Source organism: Thunnus albacares, chromosome 16, assembly GCF_914725855.1.
Source record: "Thunnus albacares chromosome 16, fThuAlb1.1, whole genome shotgun sequence".
Taxonomy (NCBI): Eukaryota; Metazoa; Chordata; class Actinopteri; order Scombriformes; family Scombridae; genus Thunnus; species Thunnus albacares.
In genome coordinates this window covers 29,277,696-29,305,181 of record NC_058121.1, presented here as the reverse complement: position 1 = coordinate 29,305,181, position 27,486 = coordinate 29,277,696, and the positions used below count along the sequence as shown (strand labels likewise).

Genomic DNA, 27,486 nt, shown 5'->3' with positions numbered 1-27,486 from the left:
GATGTTGCTTTATTCCCGACATCTGAAACCTTATTCATCTGAAATTATTTCTCAATGAAAACATAAAACTAACTTCCTTGTTAGTGCCACAGAAACAGGAACAAACAGTTTCCCTCTGAGCAGTAAACAGCTGTTGAAGCAGTTTTCCTCTCAGTTCTGGATTATGGAGATGTTATATATAAACATGCTGCTGCCTCCAACACACATCACAATCATAACTGGTGACGAATTTGCAAAAATATAATAAATTCTCAGTGTCACTTAACACCCAAACTCAGTTAATACAGTACAAATTCCTGCACATCACCATTGAAAAACTTTATTTAGAGTTCTCTTAACTTTTTATACATTTCCTGGAACTTTCCTGTGTAATTTGTAGGTATGTAACTGTACATTTTAGGACATTTTACAGAAGGTGGTGAAATTTTAGTGCAAATTATAAGAAAAAGTATTAAGTTGGGAAGTAGCCACTCATTATATTTGGGCAGTGATGGAAGAATTATTAAGATAATTTACTTAATTCACATTTAAGAAGCTGGAATCAGAGAATTTGGACATTTTCTTCTTAAAAAATTACTAAAAATTATGAACCAATTATCAAAATAGATTAATTTTATCCTTGGCAACTAATCAATTAATCAACTAATCATTGCAGCTCTGCTATACGGTATACTCTAAACATAAATAGTAACTAGAAAGTCTTTTGAGACACAAATTATCACAAACAAAATGAGGAGATAAAGTTGGAATAATTAATTAAACATTAAAAGTGTATCTGAGGGAACAGAACTTATGTACTTTTACTTCAGAGAGGATGATGGGAGATTGAGTCAGTCCTGGTGTTATCAGGACATCTGGTGGCTGAAACAGTTTCTCACATCATGTGATCAAACAGACTGTAATGTGGAAAAGTCTCCACCAGGTAGAGTCACAGACCAGCTGACATCCAGGTGTGTGTGTGTGTGTGTGTGTGTGTGTGTGTGTGTGTGTGTTCTGGTATTACTCTGTTTTCTGGTGAAAACAGGTTAAAGTATTTAAGAGCTTTTTGGGGGATTTTTAAAACTTTTTTGTGAATTATTATATATTTTACAGTTTCCTGTATTTTGTTTGGTTTTTGTCTGTTGTTGTTTTTTTCTTACTTTGATGCCTTGTGTCATTTGTCTTTTCAGCCTCAGCTGAAAAAATGGTAACATTGCCAGGTGCATGGTTCAAAAGGGTTGTACTTAGTCTCTTAATTAATCCTGGGTATGTTTTGGGCATAACATGCAATAAACCAACCAGAGTGTCATCTCCCATTCCCTATAAAAACCAGGTGCGCTTGCACCTTGGTGGACTGCTATTATAATGGTGGATTTGTCAAGTAGAAACAAGGAATGCTTCTCTGCAGAGGAAACGGATCTGCTCATGAACAAAGTGAAAGCACAGGATCCATAATGAGCACACTGGCCCCTGCTGCTCCTGGACCCTCCTGTTACCAGCCTCCATGGTAGTGTGGAAGACCACCAGTTTAAGATCCTGTTCATCAATTTGTTGCAAATTTCTTTTCATTTGTTTTTTTAAAAGATTTATTTTTTTTAAATTACAGCTTTGGTTTCTTTAAAATTGTTTTGTTTAGTCGTTGAGTAACAGGTAAAATCAGCAGGGTTTTAATTGCTGAAAGTATGGAAACCTGATCACTGTACTCTCAAAAATGTTGTAGCTTCATTGTTAAACAACCAGCTTCACCAGGTTAGGATTACTCCAGTGTTCATTGTTCAGGATGTGTTTACCAGGAGCCAAATTATCTGCAGGTCTCCTCCTCTCCAAAACAAACAGACTTGGTGGTTAAAACAGGTGAAAACACTGAATAAAACAGTTTCACGTAAAAAATCAGTGTTTCTCTGACGCTGTTCAGCAGGCACCAGATGTCTGGTAGGGGCTGCTTGCCGAGCTGCTGCTAACGTTTGCTCAGCTTGTTTCTCTGATAACTTAAGGTCCGATGACTAAAATCCTTCATCTAGTTAAAAGTATAGTTAAAAACTACCAAGGTCTAAAAGTTGATCATAAAATGTGGCTTAAAACTGAGTAAAAGTCAATTTCTAACAGTTTTTGTCGAACAACCACAACGCTGATGTATTATCTTGTAGGTGTTTTACCTTGATTAAAATTACAGATTTCTCTGGGTTTGAAAATTGTTGTAAACAACTCAACAAAATATATAACGTAGGTCTAGTTCTTTTTAGACATTTTAATGTGGAATAGTTACATATTATAGCTTTAACATTCTGCATATTTTTCATCAGTATTTTATCCTGGATTATTTTTGCTGAACATTTGATTCTATCAGTGTTGTGTTTCCATCAGGATCCATCAGCTAAGACCAGATTCTCCTGAACCCAGCTGTGTGTCCATGAAGAGTGACCGGTCTATGGATCAACCTGTTAACATCAGACATGGACATCAGTCTGCTGATCAGAGGTCAGACTGTAAAATGTTTGTGTCTGTTATTATCCAGCTCTCCTAAGAAGACATATGATTGATGTAGAGATTAATTCTTGACGGTGGTGACATACAGTATATCTGTGGTAAATATTCTTAACACAAGGACCACCCATTTAGCTGATCCTGGAACTTTCTATTGTATCTCATGGCCTTCATCAGTGAATAGAACCTGCTCCGGTGTCATCATGTGAATAAAGTGCAAGACTTCAATCCAAGTGGTCAAAGCAGATGGCGTCCACCTGGAGTCCGGTTCTGCTTAAGGTTTCTTCCCTTTTAAAGGGGAGTTTTTGCTTACTGCTGTCACCAAATGCTGCTCATGTTGGGTCTCTGTAGATTAAAGAGTTCGGTCTAGACCTGCTCTATGTGAAAAGTGCCCTGAGATAACTTCTGTTATGATTTTGTGCTTTATAAATAAAACTGAATTGAATTGAAATTGAATTGACTTCTAGTCCAAAGATCAGTCCTTTGTCCGCTGTTGTTCTGTATTTATATAAACTCTCTTGGTCAATATTTTTATGCAGATACATTGTTATCAACTACACTGCACCACCCTTAATTTGCTTTAAACACGTCTGCATGACATAAAAATCATCTTGAATGCCAGAAAAAAGTTTTATGGTATTTACAAATTCTAAGAAGAAACTAGTGGATCCCTGCTGTTGTATTTATTGTCTCATAAACATTTATCCCTGATGACTCATGACATGACTGGATGTTTTTCTTTCCTTCTTTTGTTTGATTGTGGGGATGTGCTGTACATACATGCAACTTCTCAGTATACATTCCTTGTAACGGGTATAGGAAGGACCCAATAGCAGCACAAATGACACTGGTATAAACTCAGCAGTCTTTATTTCACACGATGTCAAGGCAATATTAGCACGGTCGGAGAAACACAGTTTTTGAACCCCGATCTTCCACTCCCACAGCGGACAAAGACCAGGGAACAGGCAGGCAGAACTCAGAGTCAGGGACAGAAGGCTGGTGGGTTTACCGGGGCAGAGACGAGGAGCGATGGTCGAAGACAAGCTGATCAGAAACCAGGAAGGCAGTCCAGTGAAGAAAGCAAGATGACTTAGCATAGTAGCGTAGACAATCTGACAAGGAGGGAGTGGGCCGAGGCAGCTTATATACTGGCTGATTGCAGATGATGAGCAGGTGGGAGCGCCAGGTGAAGGTGGTTGAACTAATGAGGGGTGTGGCAGAGCAGAGAGTGAGACTGAATGATTGGATGATTCCCACAGCAACAGGTGAGGGGGAGAGCAGACTCTGATATTCCTTGGATACTGTATATCATGGAGCTCTATACCCGGGTTGGCTGCTACTCTTTAATCTCTATAAAGCCATTCTTGTTTTGCAGCCACCTTATGTATGTAAGTTCAAACAGAAGTGTGTAAACAGCTGCTCTTTGTTCCCAGGACTCATATTTATTAGCGGTTCCCAGAGTTTACATTGAATTAGGTAAAAGAGCTTTTATGTGGGTCTGAACCTTAAAATCACAGAACTTCACATCTGTCTGTTGTTGTTTTAGAACAGAATGTGTCTCATTGAGTCGTTGTTTCCGATCAATTTTATTCATTTTATTTCACTAATCGTCACCTTCCTAAAATAATGGCTTAAGTCATTTTTTGACAAAAATGATTTTTTTGCCTAAATCATCTCCTCATGATGCCGGCCACCTCTGATAAAATCACCCACATCCACAGTTGAACAGATCATGCGATTCTACCCCTGTAGTAAAATGGCCTATGTCAAGAGTGTGACTAAATCATCATATTGAGTAGTTATTTAGTCTTTTTATTCAGTCTTTTTAGTCAGCATTTTAGTCAGCAAAATAGCTAAGTCCATGAAGCTAGCATTTAGCAAAGAGTGGAAAGGCTCCAGAATCTGTGGCTGTTACAAGTGATTACAAGACTTTCTGTTAACTCTTTTCTGCCTTTTAAACAATATTTCATCTACAGTTTTTGTCTCATTTTTCCACATTATATGATCTAATTAAGAAAGATTTGAATACCGTATTATAATCTAACAGCTAGAAATAATGTGTATTACTAAAAACTTACGAAGGATTCTCTTTACTTTTGTGTTTTTATTTAATGAAAATCTCACTTGAACATAATTTTAGTAATCATAACATCATTTGACTGATATTATAGTATGCCTGTTGTGCAGTGTCTATAGGCAGCTTGTGCATCCCTAGGGGTGCATGCACAACATGATGATTATTTTGTGTTTTCTGAGAAACCTGAAAAAATGACTCAGGCCATTATTTTAGGAAGGTGACATTATGTTTATCTTGACAGTTGCTGAGTTGTTTTCTTCAAGATTTACTGTAGTGTTTTCACTCTATTATTGCTGCCACTCTCAGCTAGGACACTCTTGAAAAAGAGATGTTTAAGCTCAATCAGAGCCCAAGCCTTTATGGGGCCCTAAATAGAATTTGTTTCAGGGACCCCCACCACCTCTGCACCCCCAACATTATATACACACTATATACTAATTTTATTAGTTATAGCTGTGTTGCTTACATCATACCAGTGTCAGCCTGGCATATTTGTACCCTTCTATGGTTTCTTAAATTTTAAGATTTAAAACCATTGAGGTGGTCTTCTTCTTTGGATTTCTTGGGTTTGTTATCTCGTTTCTGCTTCTTATCTGAGATTTTGACACATTATAGTCCAGGTAGCCTGCAGGAAAAGAGAAAATGAATATTAGCTTTGAGCTGGATCTTATTTTTGTACACTTACACAAGTACTGTGCTGAGATACAATTTAGAGGTACTTGTACTTTACTCGAGTTAATTTTCTGCTGCTTTATATCTGTGCTACATTTTAGAGGGAATTATTGTACCTTTTACTTCACTAAATGTATTTGCCAGTTTAAACAACTAAGGATTTTACAGATCGATATTTTACATCTAAAACATGGAATCAATTTATTAAATATTATCAATTTACAGATTAAATTACCCAACAGTACATAAAATAGTTAAAATCAGCTCACTTTGTAATAGTTACAACATTAGAATGCTTCTTACACGTCAATGCAACAGTAATGATAACATTAAGAGCAACCATTCAACTGTATTTCAGAGTATTTTTACTTTTAATACTTGATTTTGCTGATAATACTTCTGTACTTGAGTAAAATTTTGAAAGCAGGACTTTTACATGTACTGGAGTGTTTTTACATCGTTGTATCGTTCCTTCTACTTGAGAATACTTCTTCCAACACTGCTTGTAACTAACTTAGTGAGCTAATAACAGCAAGCTGCTGTAGCTTCCTCAGGTTACCTTGGGTGCTGCCCGGATTTGACAACTTGTTTCCCTGACTTGTTCATTTTGTTCTTCTTATTCTTCCCCATGTTATTGCAGGTTATTTCACTACTTTACGTGTTATATTAACAAAACAATAACACATGTGGAGCAGCATGTATAGGTTTTAACCTATAAACCTCAAACTCAGAAGAGAGGATTTCACTTGTAAATGCCTCTGGTTGGGGACATCAAGCTCACAGAGGTATTTTCATAAGTTTTTCAAGCTGCCATTTTAATGTCCATCACCCAGTGATGCTTAAATCTGTCTCACCCTCTTGTGGGACATTTCAAGCGCTCTTGGTGGCCCTCTGGTGGCCATGGGCGACCTAAGCAGGCTTTGTTTGCATACTTTGTTTATGCATCGTGCTGGCCCTGATTTCAATCAGGTTTTCCTGGTTAAACAGAGTTTAATGTTTGTCTCCAGAGGACACAGATGTTATAATAATGAATCATAATAATGAAGAACAGAAAGAACAATTTATTTGTCTGTTTCACACATATCACAGAGATACAACAGACTGCATTAATGCATCTCAACACTTTTTATTTCCTTGTTGGAATAAAAGACAAACATCAGACTTTATGATCCAACTGATAAAGATTCATATTGTCTGTTAATATTTTACTTTTGTTCCAACTTCTTTGTTCCAGAGTTCAGAGCTGCTGTTCTGGTATCAGATTTCCTTAAAGACACTTCAGGTTAAAGATTAATACAGAGAGTTGAGACTGTTTGTGAATCAAAAGACCTTAAAAACTTCCTGCTGTCAGTTACATGTTTGTTCTTCTTCTGGTTGGTTTCCTGTTGAAGCTGCTGATTAATTTCATCTTCACTCATCAGCTTGATTCAGATTATTTTCAGCATCTAAAGGTAACGTAACCAACAGTTTTCATCATGTTTGTGTTAAAATGATCTGATAACAGTAGAGATGGTTGTTATAATGATGAGTTATGTTGATTTGTTCGCTGCATTGGTGGAATGAACGAAAGTCCTGAAGAAATAAGAAAAGCGTCATTTTGCCAAAACTGAAATTCAACCTTCAAATGTTTATTTAATTCTGTGGTTCATGTTGAGGCTCAACTTTGTGTTGGTTTATTATTTGTCTAACTAGATTATTTTCTCTGCCTATTTTATGTAGAATATAGAGGAAAATAATATTAGAAACACCTGTATAATAAAATACAGTCCAGTACATCAACACTATGAACCTAAAAAATGTCAACATTGTCAACAAATTCACATTCACAAAGGTTGGATTAATTAGAGGACTGTTAATTCATTGTTGGATTTAGTCTCTTAAAACATTAAGACACATTAATGATATTATTTAATGTATTTTTGGGTCACTAATTTTTTTGGTCAGTTACAACATAAGAGATAATAATGTACATCAATGTGAATATTATCTCTTTACCTCCCACTGTTCCACTCTTCACCACTCCAGCTCAGACTACTAGTTAGATGAAGAGTTACATAAATATGAACATGTACTATGTGTAGTAATAGATATATATTATTTTTTACTAGCTTTCAACTGAACACTGAATGTACTGTACAAAATAATTTAACAACATATTTCAGATAAAATTAACTCAAACCATTTCAAATTGTTTTAAGTTTGTTTTTTAAAACCTTTACTTGAAACCAGGAATTGTGTCTTCCATTAATTTCATTGTCAGAGTTTTATGGCTGTATGAAGGGTCACGTCCTTCAGTCACCTTAACCCTTTCATGCATAGTGGTCACTAAAGTGGACAGCTATTCAAAAGCTGTTTTCTTATATATGCATGGGTTTTGATGGTATAGCTGCACATCAGCCACCGCAATGGACTCTAGTGTGTCATCCCATACGCTGCCATCCATTGGCCAGCCTTTGTAAGTGCAACAAAAACTTTCTCAAAATCAAGATGGCCGCCGGCTGGCCGGAAACACTCAGTAGCTAAGGAATATCTTGCCAATCCTTCTATGGTAGTAGACCCTTGCAGGTAAATAAAATTTACAACTAAGGAGTAATACAATTGTTAAAATTTTTCAAAAGTATTGATTTTATGTTGGGAGACAATGACAATTAATAATCTGTCCACTAAGTTGGACATCAAACAATATATTACTATAGTTCTATATTTCAACTACAATTATACTATTACTGCGACTTTGTTGTTCTTGAAAATACCTCATCTGCTGTAACTTTTTTGGCTGTAAATGAATTGATTTATTTACCTGAGTGGACAGCATGCGTCCTCCTTGTGCATGTTCAAAAAATGAAGTTCAATTTTTTTTTTTCATGCCTAAAGATGAATAAAAACGCTTAGGAAAAAAATCCTGACTGAGGTTATCATAATTCATGCATGGAAGGGTTAAAACTTACAAACATTATTACAGTTATTATAACTTTATAATGGTGTCATTCAGTTAGTGAGGGATAGTTGCTGGTCACAGCCCAGCAGAAACAGTTTGAATGTTTTATAGGTAACCTGGTTAGTGATTAACTGTGATTAAAAGTCATAAAATATGTTACACTAAGAGATCTCTGCAAATGTTTTGTGTCACAGATATATTGTTTAAATCATATTTTCATTTATGATATTCAGTTATTTAACCAGGCTGAGAGCTGCAGCAGCAAGTAAAAGTACAAAAGCAGCAACATGTTTTTCTACTGTAGCTCTGCATTTAGTGTTTAGTTTGACAGATTTTACATGTTCACTCTCATTATCTAAATGGCTCATTTTTCACTGTAGATGATGTGAAATATCAAGGTTCAAAGTTCTGATAATTCAGCCATATAATCTTCTGTACAAACATCCTTATTATCCAACACTGGCTAAAGGGCAAAATATGACGTGACTATAACAAATAAAAGAACAAAGAATATATACATGTTCATGCTCTTGCAATACAATATCCTCTTTTAGCAACCGAAGCACTGTTAAATGTTTTTATGGTTCTGTTTAGGCACTGACAGCTCCCAGTTAAGGTTCAAGACAGATGTTGGTTTTGGTTAAAGGTGGAATAAAAGTCAACGAACATCCACCAGATCTGTGAGCTACAACCTTAGTGCAGTACAAAACGTATCAACGTCACTGGAAACATCATCCATTATGTGTCCTTCAAAATGTATCAGTGAAAACAAATTAGTGGAATAAAAAAGTTAATTCTGGAAGACAGCATTGCTTATTTTTGTTGTCTAATCTCCTCTGGGATAAAAGTCTGGTGGACTATTTAAATCCTGTTCTTGGAAAATTTGTCATAACAAATCTGAAAATGTTTGTCTACAGTGATATTTATTTTTTATTCCATCAGTATCTTTATGTATATTCAGTAAATGATTGGTTGAAACCCGTCATGGCCCTGAGTGGGACATGTACAGGTGTAAACAAGCTGGAAGGTCACCAAAGAGGAGTAAATATTTTATATGCAAACATCATAATATTCTCCACATGGATAATACTCATAACCAGGATATGGATGAGTTGTGTAGGTTTAACAATAGATAACTTAACAATAAACAATAAACTCCGTCCTGAAATTAAAGTTCTATAATATATAATATTAGTAAACTGAATATAAGTAAGTAAATATATATATAATATATTTATTGATATGACAGCAGCAGTGAGCGATGCAGCAGAGCATCTACTTCTATTTTAGTGACATTTTGCAGGTGAACCAAACCTCTAAAGAGCTGCGGTTGAAAACTTCAGTACTTCATGAATGCTGAGATTAATGAGGTGGATATTATACAAAATACTATAGGATACTATACCAAATATACAATTATAGTTATATAATGAGATATATATATATATATATATATATATATATATATATATATATATATATATATATACACACACACACATATATATACATATACACACACACACACACACACACACACACACACACACACACACACACACACACACATATATATATATGGACTGAAAAACACGAGTTCATTTTGCCTGAGGGAAATATATATATATTTCCCTCAGGCAAAATGAACTTGTTTTTTTCAGTCCAGTCATCCTTAAATGCATGTTTTTCACTGTCAACATCTATTTTTCTTTTTGTATCGGCTAGTTTTGAACAAGACATTTTATTTTATCAGATGAAGCTCCTACAAATGTTGCATTTAGAATATTTACCACAGAAGAAGTATGAAGTCTTTGTTATTAACATGTTGAGAATAACACATTCTTTGTCTGAGAAGAATTATATTGAACATGTGCATTTATCAGTGTTTTGTTTCCATCAGGATCCATCAGAAAAGACAAAGTTACACTGAACCCAGCTGTGTGTCCATGAAGAGCAACCGGTCTGTGGATCGACCTATTAACTTCAGACATGGACATCAGTCTGCTGATCAGAGGTCAGACTGTAAAATGTTTTCTGTTATTATCCAGCTCTCCTAAGAAGACATATCATTGATGTAGAGATCCCATGTCCTTCATCAGTGAAAAATAGCTGCTCAGGTGTCATCATGTGAATAAAGTACAAAACTTCAATCATATGATATCAGATGGTTGTACTGGAAAACACGAAGAATATATGTATATCAGTGGAGGCTGGTCCATAGAGGCAGAGGAGGTTGATCCTCCTCTATTTTTTGAGAGGCAAAAGGGAGATCAAAAAAATAAACAATTACCAAATCTCAGTATTATTTATAAAGTATTTTTTCTCTCTCCTTTGGAAAAAATCCATTACTGAAATTCTGTTTAAAATGATTCAACAGCGACACCTGCAGGGCGGGAGGAGAAAGAGCAGTGTGTGTGAAGTGGTGGGGGGGGGGCGCAATTGGTGGAAGTGGAGTGGGGGACAGAGGAGGACGGGTGCCTGCTGTCCTCCGCAGGGCGGGATCTCTTACATTGGACTTAATATATTTCATTTTTTTCATGCTAATCTGTGATTGGGCATGACACGTAAAAAGACGCTCCAAGGGAGGCTGTCCTCTTTAACCAATCAACAACCAGAATGCAATATTGACATTGAGTTGGTCCAATGATAGTTTCCAGATTTCATCTTCAATTCTCTCCACTGTAAGGCAGAGTAGCAGCAGTAGATAGCTCCTTGCGTCAGCCAACGCAACAGTTAGCTTGTTGTAGCAGCCTGAAGGACTCTTTATACATCCATGGATGGACTGTTAAGGACTGTTGTTAAGCTAACGGGAGAAATTATCTGGATTGTGGAGCGCAGCAACAGCAGGACGCTGTCGGGGAGGCTGGAGAGAGAAGCAACTGGAGAAACAACCAGGAGAGTTAGCTTGTTTGTCATTGTTGCTAATGATATCAGACTGGTTAAGCAGCAGCCATAAAGTTCTGTTAACTAACAAATAAGATGACCAACAGTCACAAATGGATGTTATGACATGAATACTTCATCTCCATGATAGAAAGAAGAAGACATCAGATAATGTGAGTCAGATACAGCTTCTCTCTCTCTGTCTCTTTGGTTGCTAATTTCATCTCTCATGGTTAAATGTCTCTGTGTGACTGTTGTGTTTTTTTTTTTTATCTCCTTAACAAGAATGCAGCAGAGATCATATAATGTGTTGTGGGTAGTTTGCTTGTTGAAGTTACAGTGAGTTGTCTTTTTAATTGAGTGTTTGTTCAGTCACCTGTTGATGTTGTGTGATTAGTGAATGAGTGCAGGAGGTCTGGCTGCTTGCTTCTGACAGTTTCTTTAGTGCCTTTTTAAGCTGAGCCGTATATTGAGTAATAAGTTTAAAGTAACTAGAATAACAAGTGTTAACTAGTGGTGTAACTGATCGTAGTTGATCCGTGATCCATATGGATCACCCCCCACGGCTCGGCAGGCATATGAACTGCAGATTAATTGCAAAATTTAATGTCTCATTTAAGACAAAGTAAACAAACTGCTGTAAGTACAAGTCATGGGCAGACAGCGTGTCGTTAACAGGGATTTTGAAGAGCAACGATCAAACCAGCATCTAACGGTCCGATGTTACATTTGAGTTGTTTACCTGCTGTTTAATGTGCTGCAGCTGAGCAGCTAATTAGCATCTAGCTGCTAACTGACGTTAGCGGTGAATGTTTGTTATCATCAAGTTTTGATGATGTGGACAGAGGCTGTTTCATTCACTGTTTAAAAGAGGAAGGTTTCATGCCTCATATCGCAATAACTGTGCATTGAATATTTTATATATTTTATTTCATTTTATTTAAACATTGGACATCTTAAATGTTGTTTTCATTTAAGACCATGGGCAAAAGTTCCTTGCTGTTTCATGCTGTAAGTGTGTTATAGAATAAATTGAAAACAAAGTTTTATTTGTCTCCACTTTTTTCCACTGATCCTAATAATGATCTGATACGAATACAAATCCGTGATACGATCCGAACCGTGAGTTTTGTGTTCATGTTAACACCCCTAGTGTTAACATGTCAGCTTTGTAGACTATATTTTGTATATCGTACATATAGATAAGAGTGTGTAAGTCATGTATTTGATACATGCATTAATACTTTCTGATGTGAACCTACACTTTTAGATCTGTGATTGTTTTTAGTGTTCAATCTTTCTAGTTTTCAGCACTGATCTGTTCCTGTATCACATTATAAGCTTTGTGCTACTTTATATATTTCTGTATACTAAGTAAATACACAGGAAACACGTGTAAATCATGTGATATGTTGTCTGTTTTTGATGAGAACATAAATCTGTTGTCACAATAGAACAATACTATAAATTTGAATTTCACTTTGTTGGTAAAATGACACATTTGATCCACTCCACGGCTAAAATGAGCTCTTCTTTGTTTAGAAACAATATGTATATGTTAAATGGCTTTAAAGAAGCAGCCTTTACACCACTCAAGCAAATTGTTTTATTGGCATATAAAAATGCCCCCCACTCCTCCGATTTCTTCAGGTGGGACAATGATATAGTTTGATGTGGTTTGTTGTAAGATTCCATGTTAGTTTTCCTCCCCAATTTTTTGAGTCACCAGCTGCCACTGATGTATATGTATATGTACATGTATATGTATATGTCATTTTTTTCCCTTCATTTTTGTGATGGATATGTTCAAAACAGGCATGTTTGGTGTCATGGTGGCATTTTGCATTCCCACTCTTCATTATGATCACTGTTTGATTACAATTCAAGCACAATGGTCTCATATTTCCCTCAGGCAAAATGAACTTGTGTTTTTCAGTCCAGTCATCCTTAAATGCATGTTTTTCACTGTCAACATCTTTTTTTCTTTTTAGTATTGGCTAGTTTTGAACAAGACATTTTATTTTATCAGCTGAAGCTCCTACAAATGTTGCATTTAGAATATTTACCACAGAAGAAGTATGAAGTCTTTGTTTTTAACTTGTTGACAATAACACATTCTTTGTCTGAGAAGAATTATATTGAACATGTGCATTTATCAGTGTTTTGTTTCCATCAGGATCCATCAGAAAAGACAAAGTTACCCTGAACCCAGCTGTGTGTCCATGAAGAGTGACTGGTCTATGGATCGACTTATTTACTACAGACATGAACATCAGTCTGCTGATCAGAGGTCAGACTGTAAAATGTTGTCTGTTATTATCCAGCTCTCCTAAGAAGACATATCATTGATGTAGAGATTAATTCTTGACCGTGGTGACATACAGTATATCTGTGGTAAATATTCTTAACACAAGGACCACCAATTCAGTTAATCCTGGAACTTTCTATTGTATCCCATGGCCTTCATCAGTAACAAATAGCTGCTCAGGTGTCATCATGTGAATAAAGTACAAAACTTCAGTCACATGAGATCAGATGGTTGTACTGGAAAACACAAAGAATTTATGTAAATGTATATATATGTGTGTATACACACACACACACACACACACACACACACACACATATATATTGAGAGATAGATGGATGGATGGATGGATGGATGGATGGATGGATAGATAGATAGATAGATAGATAGATAGATAGATAGATAGATAGATAGATAGATAGATAGATAGATAGATAGATATACTAACCGGTCACTTCATCAGGAACATCTATGCAATCTCTAATATAATCCAATACAACAGCTCTGCCATAAATTCTACTTCATGTTTATTATTGATGTCGTGGTGGTTGATGGTGCACTGGAAGGCATTTTATTGAAAATTGTTCCTAATATTTTTCCCCCCTCATGTATGATAATGAAGTAGACAAAATATTAGGAACACCATTCAATGTAATGCACTCCAGTACATCAACACCCACTACAACCTCAATAATAAACATAAAGTAGAATTTATGGCAGAGTTGTTGTATTGGATTACATTAGATTGCACAGATGTTCCTAATGAAGTAGCGGGTTAGTACATATATATATACATGTATACATAAATATATATATATATGTGTGTGTGTGTGTGTGTGTGTGTGTGTGTGTGTGTGTTCCCACTCTTCATTATGACCACTGTTTGATTACAATTCAAGCACAATGGTCTCATATTTCCCTCAGGCAAAATGAACTTGTGTTTTTCAGTCCAGTCATCCTTAAATGCATGTTTTTCACCGTCAACATCTTTTTTTCTTTTTAGTATCAGCTAGTTTTGAACAAGACATTTTATTTTATCAGCTGAAGCTCCTACAAACGTTCCATTTAGAACATTTACCATAGAAGAACAATGATGTCTTTGTTATTAACGTGTTGACAATAACACATTCTTTGTCTGAGAAGAATTATATTAAACATGTGCATTTATCAGTGTTTTGTTTCCATCAGGATCCATCAGAAAAGACAAAGTTACCCTGAACCCAGCTGTGTGTCCATGAAGAGTGACTGGTCCATGGATCGACCTATTTACTACAGACATGGACATCAGTCTGCTGATCAGAGGTCAGACTGTAAAATGTTTTCTGTTATTATCCAGCTCTCCTAATAAGTTTGATTGATTGTGGAGATTTATTCTTGACCTTAGTGACTAATACTGTTTTTACACACAATGTCATCATAAATATAAATACAAACACACACGCTCCTCCTACATACACTTTTCAAAAACTACAAACTTTATCTGTATAACACTTTTTAAAACAGAGGTACAAAGTCTTTACAGAGACAAATGATCAGAGGTAAGACAGAACAGCTGAGTGTTTTATGTGGATCCACTGTGATAGAACACAACACCTTTAACACTGATGTCATTATTTATTCTAAGACTTCATCTTTTCTTCACAGAGTTCATCAGCAGAGCTCAGAGGTTCTCAGTGGTCAGTCTGTCCAGCAGCATCAAACACACCTGGACTCCATATTTATGGTGTGTAAATGTAAAGCACAGCTACTACTGCTAACTACAACAGCCACAGACTAAATACTAAACTACCATTCTGGTCCTAACAGTCTCCATGCTGCACTCTGTAGACCAGCAGGTTTTCAGTCTGTCACAGATGATCTGATGTTGACTTCTACAGTTAAATTTACATTTTATTCTGTTCCAGCTGCTGGAGGAGAACATTGTCAGTTTTGTGAAGAATGAGATGAAGAAGATCCAGAAGGTTCTGAGTCCAGATTACCCAGAATGCTTAGTGAGTCAGAGTGAGGATGAGGAGGTTTTGGGTGGTGAGGATGAAGAGCAGAGGAGGAGCAGCAGAGAGGCATTTCTGAAGATCACACTGCACTTCCTGAGGAGAATGAAGCAGGAGGAGCTGGCTGACCGTCTGCAGAGCAGTAAGATGATTTTAACAGATTTAACATGATGGAGAGGAAATGGAGGCAACATGGGAGGGGTTTATATTTCAAACTCTGCTGTTAATATGATGCACAAATCTTCATCAGATCTATGTTTTTTTCTGAGCTGAAAACAGTCAGAAACTGTTTGTCAACAACTGATGAGCTGAATATATTTCATAGTGGAGGAAAATATAAACATCTGCAGTTTAATGTTTACATTCTACCAATTTACTGTAGAATCATCTGATTGATTTCATTTGTTGTTTGTTCATTCAGGAACTCGTGCTGCAGAGTGTCAATATAAACTCAAGTCTAACCTGAAGAAGAAGTTCCATTGTGTGTTTGAGGGGATTGCTAAAGCAGGAAACCCAACCCTTCTGAATCAGATCTACACAGAGCTCTACATCACAGAGGGAGGGACTGCAGAGGTCAATGATGAACATGAGGTCAGACAGATTGAAACAGCATCCTGGAAACCAGACAGACCAGAAACAACAATCAGACAAGAGGACATCTTTAAAGCCTCACCTGGAAGAGATGAACCAATCAGAACAGTGATGACAAAGGGAGTGGCTGGCATTGGGAAAACAGTCTTGATACAGAAGTTCACTCTGGACTGGGCTGAAGACAAAGCCAACCAGGACATACAGTTCACATTTCCATTCACTTTCAGAGAGCTGAATGTGCTGAGAGAGAAAAAGTACAGCTTGGTGGAACTTGTTCATCACTTCTTTACTGAAACCAAAGAAGCAGGAATCTGCAGGTTTGAAGAGTTCCAGGTTGTGTTCATCTTTGACGGTCTGGATGAATGTCGACTTCCTCTGGACTTCCACAACAATGAGATCCTGACTGATGTTACAGAGTCCACCTCAGTGGATGTGCTGCTGACAAACCTCATCAGGGGGAAACTGCTTCCCTCTGCTCGCCTCTGGATAACCACACGACCTGCAGCAGCCAATCAGATCCCTCCTGAGTGTGTCGGCATGGTGACGGAGGTCAGAGGGTTCACTGACCCACAGAAGGAGGAGTACTTCAGGAAGAGATTCAGAGATAAGAAGCAGGCCAGCACAATTATCTCCCACATCAAGGCATCACGAAGCCTCCACATCATGTGCCACATCCCAGTCTTCTGCTGGATCACTGCTACAGTTCTGGAGGAAGTGTTGAAAAGCAGAGGGGGAGGAAAGCTGCCCAAGACTCTGACTGAAATGTACATCCACTTCTTGGTGGTTCAGTTGAAACTGAAGAACGTCAAGTATGATGGAGGAGCTGAGACAGATCCACATTGGAGTCCAGAGAGCAGGAAGATGATTGAGTCTCTGGGAAAACTGGCTTTTGAGGAGCTGCAGAACGGCAACCTGATCTTCTATGAATCAGACCTGAAACAGTGTGGCATCGATATCAGAGCAGCCTCAGTGTGCTCAGGAGTGTTCACACAGATCTTTAAAGAGGAGAGAGGGCTGTACCAGGACAAGGTGTTCTGCTTCATCCATCTGAGTGTTCAGGAGTTTCTGGCTGCGCTTCATGTCCATCTGACATTCATCAACTCTGGAATCAATCTGCTGGCAGAAAAACAAACAACATCCCAGTTTCCTAAAGTCTTTAAAAACAAACCTAAACTAAAACATCTCTACCAGAGTGCTGTGGATGAGGCCTTACAGAGTCCAAACGGACACTTGGACTTGTTCCTCCACTTCCTCCTGGGTGTGTCACTGCAGACCAATCAGACTCTCCTACGAGGTCTGCTGAAACAGACAGGAAGTAGCTCACAGACCAATCAGAAAACAGTCGAGTACATCAAGAAGAAGATCAGTGAGAATCTGTCTGCAGAGAGAAGCATCAATCTGTTCCACTGTCTGAATGAACTGAATGATCGTTCTCTAGTGGAGGAGATCCAACAGTCCCTGAGATCAGGAAGTCTCTCCACAGATAAACTGTCTCCTGCTCAGTGGTCAGCTCTGGTCTTCATCTTACTGTCATCAGATAAAGATCTGGATGTTTTTGACCTGAAGAAATACTCTGCTTCAGAGGAGGCTCTTCTGAGGCTGCTGCCAGTGGTCAAAGCTTCAAATAAAGCTCTGTAAGTGGATGGATGACTAGAAAAGTACTTATACACTATTTGATTATAAACAAGACTAGTCCTAGTATATGGATGGACTGTGTATGGTCAATGTGTGAAACTGTGGCCAATTTTTTTACAGTCATAGTCAGTGGTAGTGTCTATAATGTGAATTCCTGGATATTAAATGTCCATCTGCAATTTTCTGTAGTGGTCCCAGTAATATTTGTTGTTAAAGTGTACTGAAGTAGCATATCACATGACATGGTTAAGCTACATTTGAGTAAAAAAAAGGTATAAATGCAGTTGTAAGAACATTACTTTCCACTCATATTGGGATGTTTCATTTGAAAGATAACTTATTTTAACATCAATTGTAACTATTCTCATTATTTTTATTTTCTCTTTCATCTGTTTCAATCTTTGGATGTCTGTAAACATATGGTCTTATTCATATGTTAATGTAGGATTAGCATGCTGAGCTGTGACGTCTTTCAGAGCACAAAAACACTGTAAACACACCTGTCACCTACCCAGCACAGTGCTGTCAAACTATAAACATCACTGCAACAACTTATTTTTATACAGTCTATAGGCTACACACACACACAGCACGACACAGCCATGCTAACAGTGCTAGGCATGCTAATTAGCTGCTAGCTGCAGTGCAAGCTGGTAAAATGGATCTACTGCATTTGTTTGTATCCACGGGTTTGTGCCCCTGTCAGTGTCAGAGCCTCCATGTGAGGTGCTTGGTAAATGTGTGTCTATAAAACTGATTTTGGGGCTGCGCTGAGAGTGACATGTGACTGCTACTTCATCACTCAGTCAGTGAGTCAGTGATAGACATTCCGGGTTATAGGGCTGGTCCATGGCAGGCCCAGCCAAAAATATCAACAAACCTTTAATATTTTATGTAAGGGAAATAACATTTCTTTATTATGTTAATCACTAATTCTTCTTCAGGCTGAGTGGCTGTAACCTCTCAGAGAGAAGCTGTGCAGCTCTGTCCTCAGTTCTCAGCTCCCAGTCCTCTAGTCTGAGAGAGCTGTACCTGAGTAACAACAACTTGCAAAATTCAGGAGTCAAGCTGTTGTCTGCTGGACTGGAGAGTCCACACTGTACACTGGAAACTCTCAGGTCAGGATACAGCATCTATAATTTTGTTATCTTGAACAATGAGAATAAAGCTGACTCTGAGAGAGATTTTAACAGTTGATCATTTGCATGCTGCTTTATATTCAGATCAATGTCAATTATTCTGCACAACATCTGTAGGACTCTGGTACTTATGATTAAAAAACATTGTGTTATCAATCTTTTTATATGTCAAGTCTGTCAGGATGTCTGGTCACAGAGGAAGGCTGTGCTTCTCTGGTCTCAGCTCTGAACTCCAACCCCTCCCATCTGAGAGAGCTTGATCTGAGTTACAATGATCCAGGAAAGTCAGGACAGAAGCTTCTGTCTGCTGGACTGAAGGATCCACACTGGAGACTGGACACTCTCAGGTATGGACAGATATGTGGACACTCTCAGGTAAAGAACTTTTATGCTGAACATAAAAGTTCATTCTTGATCATGGATGTAATAGTGTGAAGGTCATGTAATATGAGTGAAACCCCTGGAAAAAGCTAGTAAGTCGACATAAAGTTATTCTTTTGTTAAACTTTCATGTTCTCATGGTGTTGTAGGAGCCTTAATACTTTATTAATGAATTACCTCGTCATTAGGGCACCAACTCCTTTTTGGTTAGGATTTATTAGTGCCAGAAGGAAGCACTAACCCTTGTTCAGTTTAATCAGTGAATCAGTCTTACAGTCGTAAGTTCTTGTCCCAAACAGTGACCTCTGTTTACTGCAGCTCAAAGAAACAACCAAACACTTTTCAGATAATATACAGAACATAATAAATAAAAAGAAAGTAAAATAAATAAGGCCTAAGAATGATAAAAATTAATAAAGAAAATTATTCAGCAAGAGTGGCTCGAAGTGCGTGACTCGAGGCTTAACGTGTTGTACTGGGGAATGCTGAGGGGAAGAGCTAATTCAACTTCTCTAAATAAATTCTTTCATTTTAACCTTATTCGACATCAACCCTTGATCACAAAGCCATGTTATGCCTTACTGTTGAGGTGTGTCGTCGTGTTAGTGGCGTCATCTTGGCAGGTCCAGCGTTGTTGGTGCAGCATCACCAGCGGTGTTGCAGTGGAAGAGCCCAGATCAGCTGTGGGCTGTGGCGCATCTCAGTGGATGCAGAGGTGTTGAATGCCGGTAAAGAATCAGGCTGTTTCAGGCTGCTCTGAAAGAGTCTTTAGGCCGGTTACACTTCTGGTTTTCAATATTGCTCTCAGAGAACAGGTTCAGTTTCAAGCGTTCTTCTTCTTCTTCTTCCTCTTCTTCCTCTTCTTCTTCTTCCTCTTCTTTGGGAGTTTACATTCAGGCTCTATTTGGCTTGTAGTAACTTGAGTTAAGTGTCAAATAAAGTTTAGTCTGACTATGCTCAAGTCTTCTTCTACTTCAAAATAAAATACTGTATGTGTTTACTTCAAATTAAATTACTATACGTGGAAATACGAGACTTAATGTTACTAATAAAACAAAACAAATTAACTTGTTGCGATAAAAGATAAAATTCGGATACATTTGATTGAAAAACAAATAAAAGAGACGTCTTAAGAATTTTCTTGAGTTCTTGGAGGCCAGCTCAAAGAGGAATCTCTTTGAGGCTGTTTTTATAAGTTAGAATAAGATGGGAGGAGTTTTAGGGATGTTCTAAAGGGGTTCGCGCCGAACTATTGATGAATATTCAATTTCTTTGTTCTAGGGGCTTTAGGTGTGGCTGGTGGTCTGCAGCCTGCGTCTCCCGAAGTAAAGGACTTTGGGAAAATCTAATTCTGAGTTTTTACACGCAAAAACTCACACTTCAAGTCACTGTTGCCTATTATTTCACATTAAGCTGTAAACACGTTACTGTCATAATGTCCAAGCATTCATGATATTTCTGATTAATAACGGTCCTGTCAGCTTGTATCATATTTGTAAAACCATTAAAGAAACAGCTGAGCAGTTTACGCAATTCATGATAAGTCAGTTCCTCTAATAACAAACATTAACCTTCATATTAAATTACTTTCAGAAACATATTTAAATATAAGTTGACATAACTCTTACTTCATGATATAAAAGCATTCAATGTGACTATTGTTTAACAAAAAAAGAAAACTTTAAACTCAAATCCTTCAAATATTATCTTTACATTCCTATTATTTTAGAAACTTCAGTCTTTGAGCCAAACTACTCGTCTAATTTAACTACTAAAATATGATTGTCTATGAGGTTAATAGATCACAAGTTAAACACTTAAAGTACAAATACATGGTTATTAAACATTCATTAACTCTTCACATAAGGAAATTTAACTCTTGTCAATAGAGGGCAGTATTGTTACCTGTAGTCTTACCTGAAGTCTTATATCTCTTTAGTAGATAGTCATACATATATGAAAGTTATACCATTCTTCTTGTATTTATACAACAAATAACATGATATAAGTTGCATAATGATTAGACATTTAATTTACATGAATTTCAGGTTTGCCTCAGATTTGGAAAGGGGGTTTCACAAAGTCCTCAGGAATGTGGATTAGTTTACGGCTTTGTTGATAAGAGTCTGTCTTCCATCTATAAGGTGGGAGTTGTTTTCCTCCGGTCCAAGTGGCCTTTAGGGTCATTTCATGCTTTTAGTTAATGTAGTAATTCAACATATCGAAATGGTTTCAAGGAGGTCTTCCTGAGCCTGTTGAGCATCACTGATCGAACCCCCACTTGGAGGGTTACAAAGGTCAGTTCTGCAGGCCGAGGGTCCGCTCTTACAAACTTAGGAATCCAGAGAGTCTGTCTCTTATCAGTGGTGTTTTCTCCCAGAAGCCAAAGGAAGCCAGGCTTCCCCTGCTTTTTTAGACTGCAGTTGTCATTTCAATAAAAACACTTCGTTTAACAGTCTCGGTTATTCTGTGTTGTTGTTGTCATCTCTTCCCCATTTCTCATTGAGTATTTTACAATGAGTGAAACAGCGCCCCTCTAAATGTTATGCGGTGAATGTGTGGTGAAACATTATATTGCACTTCTACTGTAGACTAATGTCATGTCCGTGGGGAGGCCAGACTGAAATTGGCATCCCTTGATGAAAAAGAAATTGAAGGATTAACCAATCAGATGAGGCTACCCTCATGCCACTGCCAATCTGTGACTAGTCAGGACTATACCAAGGGAAGCCAGCCAACCTTTGGCCTCTCACCAATCAAATCATAGGATGTTATCAACGTCATTGAAGGGGGGATAACCGTTAGCCATTTGATATCACCGTTAGCAACATTAGCAAGTGTAGTTATGGAGGGTGGAGATTTGGAGTTTTTAGTAAAAAACAATTTTACTAAACTACCACTACAGCAGCAACTCAAAAATTATATCTGACGGCAGGCCAACACCCAAACTAGAGCTGCGTATGGAGAGGAAAAAAGGAGGGATTTGGACATTCAATGAGGAAAATTATGTTCGCAAGGAGTGGCTAGCTGGTAGCGCTAAACTTCAGCGGTTATTTTGCTGGCCGTGTCTTTTCGACAAGGATTCGTGCTCACTGAATAATCCATGGGCCACTACAGGATTCATGGACCTTGCCAACCTGTCACGGGCAATTGAGAGGCACGGTAAATCAAAGAGTCACATAGATTGTGCCGTGAAATTGAAGCTTTTTGGGCGTCAGGATTGACGAGGTTCTGGACTCGGTGAGAACCATCAGCACAAAGAAGCACAATGAACAGGTGAAGAAGAACCGGGATATTCTGATGAGACTCATTGTTGCAGCCTTGTACCTTGCGCGCCAAGAACAAGCATTCAGGACAATGAGGCCGCTGGCAGCTCAAACGGGGGCAATTTTGTGGAGCTGGTACATACATTTGCAGAGTTTGACACTACACTTTCAGAGCACTTGGGATCGCCTTCCTCTTCAAATAGGGTGAGTGAAATGCACACCCCCTTCTCCCTCTATGGCTTTACTGTTGACTGAACTGCCCATGTAGCTATGTGTGCAGTTTTTGATGTGGTCATATTGTTTAATGTGCCATGCTTGCCTGGGTTTAGCTGAATGTGTTAGTCAGTCCGTGGAAATAGACTGAAGTTTTATTGTGGTTGTTTACGCATATAAAATCAGCACCACGGACAGCACTCATAGGGCCAGGTTACCTGAATAGATGCTATTTGTTTTGATTGTTTATGGCCTCTGCAGGTCTGTTACTGGGTTGTTATGTGTTTTAGGTCATGTTGTATAATGAACATTTGGTCTAGTTTTAAAGGATAAGGAAGTATGGAAAGTATTTGTGTATTTCAAGCACATACAACGGGGCTTATAAGTCATGTGTTTGATACATGTAGACCACTGATACTTTATGATGTAGCCTAAAAATAAAACTTTAAACGTCTTCTGATTTAATTTGTGAATGAATGCTTCTTTTATCCATTATCGGATCTGTACTGTGCATTAAGCGGCCGGTTATGCATTTGGGTGGGGGGGGGGGCACAAATTAATACGAACATGCATAAATTGATAAGATGTTTAGGACTGTGTGTTTGAGAGAGAGAGAGAGAGAGAGAGAGAGAGAGTGTGCGCGCGCGCGCGCGTGTGTGTGTGTGCACGCGCGCGGGCGCGTGTCGGTGATACAATTTGGTACAGTTTTGTGTAAAATGACAGCGGCGTGCTAATAGCTCATCTGGTTACATTACACTGGCTGTTAAAGCAGCAACGTAGTCTTTCCTGTCTCTCTTGTCTCACTTGACTTCCTCAAAAGTTTTCCCCACGCCACTGTCTCTTATTTTCCTTAAGAATCAAAGATTGGTTACCAGAATTAAAGAACAAGCGGTTGTCCTCCTACAGTGTCCCTGAACTCATCAGAGGAGAGTCCATCTATTATTTTATTAAACATGTATTTATTGTTCATTCTAAAGAAGTTCACTTGTATCATTTAGAACTTTCTAACTTGTTGTTGTTGCTTCTTATTGTGTCTTTCAACTATTAATATTATTATAATTATTATATATTCAAACCAAATAAATGAACAGCCTTAAAGGTTCATTTATTCTCTAACTCTGAAATCTTGATATTGAATTATTGAAGTCAAGTCAGTTTTATTTATTCAGCCCCAAATCACAGATTTCCTGTTTGACTCCCTCAGAGCCTCAAGTTGGATTAAATGACACATTACAAGTTGAATTTTGTAGTTTGACTGATCTGTTAAGAGGTTACTGTAGTTATGTAGTGATGTTTAAAAGAACTTTATTACTTGTCATTGATGTTTTATTTAGATATTATTATTATTATTATTATTATTATTATTATTATTATATTTTGTATAATTGCATTAAAATGTTTTGCTGTCTTATAGCTGCATTTATTCTCTGATAACTTAATTTTCACCTTGAAGTAAAGTCTCCTTTAATATTGAAGTCATGACAGGCTCTATCCTCAGCACAACATGCAGAGGTCAATATTTAATATTCTGATTCATCATGTCTGAGGACATATTTGTACATCACATCTTCTTCTTCACGTCTTTTCCTCTCAGACTTCAGTGAAAGAATCCAGCAGACAGTTGAGACAGATGAGTTGCAGCCTGTTTCTGTGTCACTCTGACAAACTGAGGAACACTGCTTCATGTTGAACAGCAGTTAGGACTCATGTTGGATAGAAAATCATTCTGACTGTGTTTCTTCCTCCAGGTTGGACCATGGTAGAGAGCTCAGGTTAAAACCTGGTCTGAAGAAGTGTAAGTGTGGATTTAATTTGATTCATGACAACTAAACAGCACACAGTCAGTTTCTCTTTAAATACAAAGTTGGTCTTTGTGGTTTTTATTCATTAAAACATTACTGACAAAATGTGTCATTAAACTTTATAGAAATGAACAACAGATCAGAACTTAAACAGAGAATAAATCCATCAGGTGTGTCAGATGATAAACTGCTGCTGTGTTGTTTCTTCTTCTCTTCATCAGATTTCTGTGAACTCACACTGGACACAAACACAGTAAACAGAAAACTCAAACTGTCTGACAACAACAGGAAGGTGACATGTGTGGGAGAGAATCAGTCATATCCTGATCATCCAGACAGATTTGACTGCCACTGGCAGCTGCTGTGTGGAAATGGTCTGACTGGTCGCTGTTACTGGGAGGTCGAGTGGAGAGGTGATGTTGATATATCAGTGAGTTACAGAGGAATCAGAAGGAAAGGATGCAGTGATGACTGTTTGTTTGGATGGAATGATCAGTCCTGGAGTCTGATCTGCTCTGATGATGGTTACTGTGTCCGTCACAATAAGAGAGTAACATCCATCCCCTCCTCCTCCTCCTCCTCCTCCTCCTCCTCCTCCTCCTCTGTCTCTAACAGAGTAGCAGTGTATGTGGACTGTCCTGCTGGCACTCTGTCCTTCTACAGAGTCTCCTCTGACACACTGATCCACCTCCACACCTTCAACACCACATTCACTCAGCCTCTGTATGCTGGGTTTGGGTTTGGGTCTGATTCCTCAGTGTCTCTGTGTCGTCTGTCTGAGGAAGAGTCTCCTCGTGTGTAGACAAACAGTCACACTGCTGACTGAAGACAGCTGCTGAAATCACTGTTCACTCTGTTCACCAGTGAACAACAGAAACTGGAAGTGACAGCAGCTTCCTGTGTTTAAATGTTGATGGTGGACGAGGTTTCACTCTGGTTTCATTTGGATCACTGACTGTGCTTTAATGTCAGAATATTGTTTCTATTAGAAGTAGTGAAATGATCTCCTCTGGGCTGAATTGATGTGTAAAAACTGTGTTGACTCTGATTGACTTCAGTAAAGTTTTCTTGGAGCAGCATCTAGTAGCTGTTAGTGGCTGTTAGTTATTCCATTTTATCAGGATCTTAAAGTGAAGTTTTTCCTGAAAATGTCCAGCAGACATCCCAGTCTGTTTGACATCAGCTCAGTTTGTGTTAAATCATGAACATCAACGTATGTTTCTATCTGATGTAATGTGTCTGACATGTATGTATATAATAACATGTATGGGTTGCTTTCCTTTAGTTTTTCTTGCCTCTGCAGGTGATGTAAATATTGTCTTGTAAGCTGATGTTTGCTGGGCAGCTTTGGCTGTTTTACACTTGAATAAAAATATTCATTCACTACTTATTCAGAGAACATCACTTGTTTTTTACATCGATGTGTAATGTTATACTACTTCTACTTCTACTACACTACTTGTGTTTTCCTCTCATTAGAACATTTATGACAGAATGAATTCTGGGAATTCACGATCTCACAACAAAACAGCAACACTCCTCTTCCTCCTCTCTCCTCCTCTTCCTCCTCTTTTACCAAACAGTTTCCCTCTGAGCAGTAAACAGCTGTTGAAGCAGTTTTCCTCTCAGTTCTGGATTATGGAGATGTTATATATCAACATGCTGCTGCCTCCAACACACATCACAATCATAACTGGTGACGAATCTGCAAAAATATAATAAATTCTCAGTGTCACTTAACACCCAAACTCAGTTAATACAATACAAAGTCCTGCACATCACCACTGAAAAACTTTATTTTAGAGTTCTCTTAACTTTTTATACATTTCCTTGAACTTTCCTGAGTAATTTGCAGGTATGTAACTGTACATTTTAGGACATTTTACAGAAAGTGGTGAAATTTTAGTACAAATGATAAGAAAAAGTATTAAGTTGGTAAGTAGCCACTCATTATATTTGGGCAATGATGGAAGAATTATTAAGATAATTTACTTAATTCACATTTAAGAAGCTGGAATCAGAGAATTTGGACATTTTCTTCTTAAAAAATGACTCAAAATGATGAATCGATTATCAAAATAGATTAATTTTATCCTTGGCAACTAATCAATTAATCGACTAGTCATTGCAGCTCTACTATACAGTATACTCTAAACATAAATAGTAACTAGAAAGTCTTTTGAGGCACAAATTATCACAAACAAAATGAGGAGATAAAGTTGGAATAATTAATTAAACATTCAAAGTGTATCTGAGAGAACAGAACTTATGTACTTTTACTTCAGTAAGATTTTCACTGCAGTACTTTTACCTGTAACAAAGTATATTTATACTTGAACTAAAGGATGTGAACTCTTCTGTCACTGCAGGTAGACACAGAAACAGAGAGGATGATGGGAGATTGAGTCAGTCCTGGTGTTCACATCATGTAATCAAACAGACTGTAATGTGGAAAAGTCTCCACTAGGTGGAGCCACAGACCAGGTGACATCCAGGTGTGTGTGTGTGTGTGTGTGTGTGTGTGTGTGTGTGTGTGTGTGTGTGCGCATGTGTGTGTGTGCAGATGTTGCAGGCGGATGGTTGCAGTGCTGCAGGGGCCTCAAGGCCCCCGGGGGCGACGCTCAGCCCCAGCTGGTGGAGCAGGCAGCTCTTTGATTGGCTGGTTGTAAGCAGGACTCTGTGTTCCATCAGGTAGCCTCCACCTCGCCTGGGGAGGAGGGGGGCGGTGCTTGGGGGATGAAAAGCGGCCACACAGAAGTCCTTCCTGTTGGGCTTCACTGCACCGGCCAGGAAACGTCATATTCAGCAGCTGGCGTGGAGCAGCAGCATCCTCTTCATCATCCTCATCACACAGCAGCTGAACAAAACCACACAAACACTCAGAGAAGGAGGCAGAACAACACGTTTGTCTGTATATCACCTGTAAACAACAAGACAATTTAAAGTGCTTTACATGACACATAAAGAGCATTGAGACAAAATCTAAAAGAAACACAAAACATTATAAAAACACATTTAAATAGAATTTGAAACAGTTAAATAGAAAATAAAAACTGCAGTTCACACTGCAGCCGGACTGTCAGCGATTTAAACTGCTGACAGTTTTTGAATCACAGCTGAACGT

The 27,486-nt window shown here is 38.0% G+C and overlaps 2 protein-coding genes across 2 annotated transcripts in view; both read left to right on the top strand.

The window, feature by feature from the left end:
- The window catches only part of LOC122965680 (NLR family CARD domain-containing protein 3-like), a 49,054-nt gene extending 47,875 nt beyond the window's left edge, over nucleotides 1-1,179 (top strand). The window contains exon 12 of the mRNA XM_044329855.1: nucleotides 1,170-1,179. Coding sequence (XP_044185790.1) covers nucleotides 1,170-1,179 — 10 coding nt within the window. The remainder of the gene's footprint in view (nucleotides 1-1,169) is intronic.
- A 1,186-nt stretch (nucleotides 1,180-2,365) lies between these two features.
- LOC122999434 (NLR family CARD domain-containing protein 3-like) lies at nucleotides 2,366-25,781 on the top strand. The gene is made up of 9 exons (XM_044376365.1): nucleotides 2,366-2,457; nucleotides 10,054-10,167; nucleotides 14,989-15,067; nucleotides 15,249-15,477; nucleotides 15,757-17,560; nucleotides 18,506-18,679; nucleotides 18,874-19,047; nucleotides 24,309-24,355; nucleotides 24,584-25,781. The coding sequence occupies exons 1-9, from the start codon at nucleotides 2,390-2,392 to the stop codon at nucleotides 25,162-25,164; spliced, it is 3,270 nt and encodes a 1,089-aa protein (XP_044232300.1). The 5' UTR covers nucleotides 2,366-2,389; the 3' UTR covers nucleotides 25,165-25,781.
- The last annotated feature ends 1,705 nt before the right edge of the window (nucleotides 25,782-27,486 follow it).